General features: G+C 50.2%; 1 protein-coding gene across 1 annotated transcript in view; it reads right to left on the reverse strand.

Moving 5' to 3' along the window:
- LOC133341904 (peptidyl-prolyl cis-trans isomerase-like) overlaps positions 1-3716 on the reverse strand; it is a 38196-nt gene extending 34480 nt beyond the window's left edge. Inside the window, 1 exon segment of the mRNA XM_061550724.1 lies at positions 3581-3716. Coding sequence (XP_061406708.1) covers positions 3581-3649 — 69 coding nt within the window. The 5' untranslated portion in view covers positions 3650-3716.
- Between the last annotated feature and the right edge of the window lie 2284 nt (positions 3717-6000).

The raw sequence follows: 6000 nt of genomic DNA on the forward strand, positions 1-6000 counted from the left end.
CCAAATTGCAAACGAGCGGTTGCGGGCACGGAAGGTGTCCGTGCACAATTGGGAACCAGGTGACAGGGCCTGGCTGCATTGCCCGCAGGCACCTTTGGCTACGTCGCCTAAATTGTTGAAGCCGTGGCGGGGACCCGTGGAGGTCGTGCGGGTTGCACGCCCCCAGTGCGTTCAGATAAAATGGGGAAAACGCCGTTGGTACGTCCACCCCTCCCGACTGAAACCGTTCTCGCCTCCGTATGGCCTCCCCTTGTGTCATGAGGGCCGAGCATGTGACGTGACCAGCGACCCTGAGGGGGAATTGTCTTTGCCTGCTCCTCACATGTCTCCGCCTGATCCGCTCCCAGGTGTCTCGGAACTGACAGCTGCCGACCACCGGCGGCCGGATCTTGAGCGGCCGGAGCCACCGGACGGTCGCCAACGTCCCGTCCCATACGACGGACCGGCCAGACGGACTCGCGCTAGGTCGCGCTACTTTGTGTGACCTGCCACGTGAGGAGTCGAGGCAGCCGGAGCGCCTCGGCACTGCGTTTAGTCACAGAGACACTTGGCGCGTTCGTTTTCCGGTGTTCGCTTTTATTGTGTTCGTTTTCCGGTGTTCGCTTTTATTGTGTTGTTCGTCGGGCTGTATATTGCTTCATATTTAAGTGTTGTGTTGTGTTGTTGTTGTTGCGTTACGGGGCACACTGAGAGGTGGAGTTTCTTGTTACTGCATTGACGTTAGGTTGTGTTGTTGGTTAACAGCCGGGCCGGCTGCAAGCTATGTGGGAGGGGGTGATGTAGAGGTGATACGCGCTGGGATTAAAGATCGTATGCCAGCGCGTAATGATTGGCTGTGTAGGTGGTGACGCGCGCTGACGGTGGAGGATCAGGGGTCAGCGCGGGGTCGTGGGTTACGGGGTACTGATTGGCTGTGGGCCGGTGACGTGCTGAGAGGGAGTGATCGGGTGGCAGCGCGGTGTGATTGGTGGAGGAGTGTTAACACGCGCTGGGGAAAACGGATCGTAGAGAGAGTGCGTCGTGATTGGTTCATTAAGGAGCGATGCTCACGTTGAAGTACGCATCAGCTCCGCCTCTCGTGAGCAGGGGCTATAAAAGGGGATGCACACAGGCGTGAGGGCAGTGTGTAACCAGCGAAGAATGAAGACGGGGATGAAGACCTAGGGCCCTGCGGTACCTAGTCCCGCTGTCCTAACGGGACCGGGACTCTGTGTAACCCAGAGGCGAGTGTAGTGTGTGTAGCCATAGGCATAAGGTCTACACGAGCCGACTGCAGTGTGTGTAGCCAGGGACATAGGGTCTACACGAGTCGAGTGTATGGTGTAGCCAGAGGCATAGGGTCTACACGAGTGAAGGGTATCGTGTGTAGCCAGAGGCCTAGAGTTTACACGAGAGTAGTGGAGTGTGAAGTCGGAAGAAAGGAGACTACACATTGTATTTTGACACGTAAAGATTTAATAAAAAGTGTGTTCCCGTCAAGAAGTTCCTGCCGTCAATTCCCATACTTCACATACAAATGGCTTAAGATTCGATAAAAATAATTTTGTAAGTTTTTTTTCCTTCATACCCAGGTGCAGGTGAAAGACTTCCACAGTTGAAGTTTGACGCGGAGCCCTCTGTTGAGATACACCCATTACCGACTGTACAAAGGTGAGGCATCCTTCGGGTTCATTGTCATTGGTTGAGGCTCAAACAACCAGTGCAAAGGCCATCGCGAAGGTGCTATGGTTATGCATTGTAAGTTGACACATTTTCCACTACTGCCGAACTAGTTCCGAATTTGAGACAAATCACGGACAGCGACCAAAATGGTTTTATTTTAGGAGACCCAAAGTCACCCTTTTTGTTCTTAGTTGGCATGTGTGACGGCATTGTAAAAAATTAACCCGTAAAAACAAAGTTTTTCACTCTAAATCCTTTATATGCGTGGCGGCTAGAGTCCTCTCGTCCTCTGGCTTGAGATGGCTGCCACCTATGGGTCAGATGATTGTCTGCCAGCATTAAGCAATTGGTAATTAAATATTTAATATTTTTTCCCCTAAACAGTGTCAAATTTTGGAAAAAAAATTTCACGAAAATTAATTGTCTCGCACAACGAGTCTGTGTGGAAAATGTCAGTTCGATTGGATCACGGGAAGTGGGTTAAAAACGACCGAAAGATTTGCACGGTCGTAAGCAAGCAAGCAAGCACGCAAACACGCAAGCAAGCAAGCAAGCGAACTTAATATAAAGGATTTAATAATAGCTCTGTAGCTCATCAGATTTCTCCGGTATGCTGATTCTTTTTTTTTAATTCCCTGACAATACAATCAATCTAGTTGTGCTCGCGATAAGTGACTACTTGCACTTGTTGATCATGATGACGCTGGTACACTTTACGTGATCTAACCCAACAACATTCATTATTCTCTTTTTAAAGCGCACAACTTTATCTCCCTGTGATGAACGCTGCACTTTCCGTCGTTTTCATGCAGGGGGCGCTGCAAACCTACGCGCCCTCTGCATGAACGACGGAGGCGCAGGGACAGACGTTCGATTACGTTGGAATCGATCTGCAGACGGCGGTCTTCTCGCACGGCCAGCAGCTCTGTGTCGCCTTATCTCGATCCCGCAATCCCAAACTAGTGAAAGTCCGCATCGAACCGAACCCCCAGCAAGACCATCGACTTAACGACGAGAGAAAATTCACACGAAATGTCGTTTTCAATTCAGTCCTCCAGATGTCAAATGGTAAAAGCTTTTAATGAAGAAATAAAGTTATCTAATTCAAAACATGATACAATTGAAAGATGTTTAATTTTAAAACTTCAAAACGGAGCATCGGGTGCTTGTGTGAATGCGTCGTTCGTGTGCAATTGTTTTCGTGACTTTCCTGGCCGAAGGCCGTAAATGGTTGTGAGGGGCACCGCAGTCGCCCCCGAACAACCCCTAGTGAATAATATTGGTCGTGAAAGGCTACGTCTTCAATTGTCTCTGGCAGATTTAGACTCATTGATTGGCAGTGAGAGAAATGTATTTTTTTAAAAATTGCAGTGTTTAGCAAATTGCGCATTTTTATTGTGCAAGTCCACCAATGCGTCGGCTGCTTAATAAATACTGCGGTACGTACAAGTTTGAAAGCTCTACAGAATTCCTGGGACAATCCCGCGTCAAATATGATAATCCAGGAAAAAAGACCTGCACTGGTGATAGAACTCGCGGTCGCCTGTTACGTTCTGATTGTGCCATGTGGCCGGCGCCACACCCGTGTCTCCCACGTGATGATGTCAACCTGATCATCGCACCTGGTCCTCATTTTAGGTTGAGTCAACCTTGAAGGTCCACCTCACGTTCAGTGACAGGCACCTGTCACCAATTGCCACGTGGTGTTGCACATCATGACCAGGCATCAAACCCAAGTTATTGTGATCACAGGCAAGTGCAAAAAAAAACCACCACGCGACAGCCCGCAGACATAAGAACGTGTACCCTATACGAACCTAGTCCGTGTAATGCATTGGTCAAATGTTGTCAAGGCTGGGCACACCTAGCACAAAACATGCGCATTCCGTACATCTTCAACAAAACATTTGGTCTTTACCTCCATGACGACACGGCCCAGCGCCTCACCATCGGCAGTCAGTTCAAAAAACACTTGTGGCTTTGCCATTGCTACTTTTCTTTATCTCACTCTGAGACTAATTATGAATTAATGCCACTGCCGTGTCCTGCCTTGCCAGTTGTTGCAACCCCGAGATCGATGGTGGTGGGGGGACAACGTGTGAGCTGCGCCCCTTTTATACGCACGGAGACCGCACGGTGCAGTCATCCTCCGCCGCGCAAAAGAGTGCGCCAGACATTGTGGGTTTTATATAAGAATGTTGTTGCGGCTGTTGGACTATTTCCCCCCCCTCGCCATGCCCGGCAAACACCCCGCCCGCCTTACCAACCATCCTCATCGACAACTCACCTGGCATCTTGTCCATCGTAAGTGCCGCCTGGGCATCAGGTTACCCGCTTCGCATCTCCATTACCTTCTCACGACCATGCGCCCCGACTCACTCATTCATTCCATTTATTTAACCCAGGTGAGATCTATAATAGAGGGGTTTTTTGGGATGTATCGTTAAACCCCCACCCCCCACCACCCGACACATCAATTAGTAAGGTTTGTCACGTATACAGAACATGCCAATTCGTTATTAGGTAAGATCCCGTCGACTTTAATGGCTTGCCATGGTACGGGCACTTTAGAAATTGTCATTATTATTGTTGTTTCGAGTCCATTTTTTAAGGAACATTTGGGTTACACAGCAAAAAAAGAGCGGAAAATGCGATTGCGTAACATTCAACATGTAATGTAAGGTGGCATAAACAAAGCTGACACCAAACACGAGGGCAAACGAACAGAGAGCAGAACACGGCAACACCAAATGAGGTCGAAACAAAGATCTAAATCTTTTGCACTCAATTTTTTTCCAAGCAATTAATCCAGTTACAGTACGTCCTAGGAACGGGCGTTAATTGTTGCGGGTTACATGGAGCGTCGTGGACATTTTCATTTAAAAAAAAACAACCGTATCATCATTGGCTCATGCCGTAACGCACCACCAGCTTACGAATCATCCTCCTCATAACCCCACAGGGACATCACACGGCCAAGCCCCTCACTCACCGCGCCTACCGCACGCAGTGGGACACCACTCATCCCGCCGACGTTAATGTTCAGAAGAAAGTTCAGAAGTTGAAGTGCCCGAGTAAATGCCATTGAGAGCCAAGAAGCTCATGTTTCTTCATTTTCAAAGGCGACTCAGCCGGACTCACGCATTCTCACCACACGCGAGGCCACGCGACAACATGCCTCGTCATCATTAGCCAGAATTAAGCCACTGCTGGATGAAGGCCTTCTCCAAGACGTTGACGTCTCTCGTCATCTATATATATAAAATCGTGCATGTCTGTCTGTCTGTGTATGTGTGTGTAGATTTCGGACCATACGCACTTTCATTGGACGGCGGTTGCCCCTGGCAACGGCCAGCGACGCCTTCGCCGCTTTCATTGGACGGCGGTTGCCCCTGGCAACGAGTAGCAACTTTTCGCCGCGGGGTGGACGCCATTTTTCATAGCGCGGGGGGGGGGGGGGGGGACCGGCACCCGTACCCAGCGTTCGCCGGGTGGGAAAATCAGGCAAGGCGGGAGGCTCTGCACGGTGCTAGGCCTCGACACCCAACACGCCACTCTGAGGTAAATTCATACAAATTTCACGTCCTCTACAGAGTGGCGAGGGAGGCAGAGTGGCGAGGGAGGGAGAGTGGCGAGGGAGGGACTCAGCCTCAAAACGAGTAACTGGTGTGGCGTATTAACATCGCCACTGGGGAGACAAAGGCGGCCGGGCGTGGTGGATCCAAGTCCCGGGCAAAGCCGGGTCATGTGTATGTGTGTATGTGTTTATGTGTATGTCTGTGTGTCTGTATGTATGTGTGTATGTATGTGTTTGTATGTGTTTGTGTGTTTACACTCGCATTACACAAATGTGTTGTAGGTCTAAGGCGTTCCTCGCGCAGCATTGCCGCTTTATTATTGCAGTCGTTTACTGCCGTACACACCCTCAAAGTCGTGTGTGTCTGCAGCAAGCGCGTGTATGTGTACCTATGGACGCGCACGCGTGTGTTGTGTAGGGGGAACGGTAGTGTAGTGCTTAGCGTGCTGTCTGTGTGTGTGTGTCTGTGTGTGTGCGTGTGTGGTGTGTGGGGAGCGGTAGTATAGTGGTTAGCGTGCTGTCTGTGTGTCTGTGTGTGTGTGTCTGTCTGTGTGTGTCTGCGTGTGTCTGTGTGTGTGTCTGTGTGTGTGTGCGTGTGTGGTGTGTGAGGAGCGGTGGGTGTAGTGGTTAACGCTACGCTGCGCTACCAACCCGGCGAACCGAGTTCGATTCCCGCTCACGGCCACCACCGGTGACGATTATTTTAACCTCCCCTAGGTCGACTCAGCTTCAAACGAGTAACTGGTGTGGCGTATTAACAT

Source organism: Lethenteron reissneri, chromosome 12 (genome assembly GCF_015708825.2).
Source record: "Lethenteron reissneri isolate LAM-NWPU_2019-01 chromosome 12, ASM1570882v1, whole genome shotgun sequence".
NCBI classification, from domain to species: Eukaryota; Metazoa; Chordata; class Hyperoartia; order Petromyzontiformes; family Petromyzontidae; genus Lethenteron; species Lethenteron reissneri.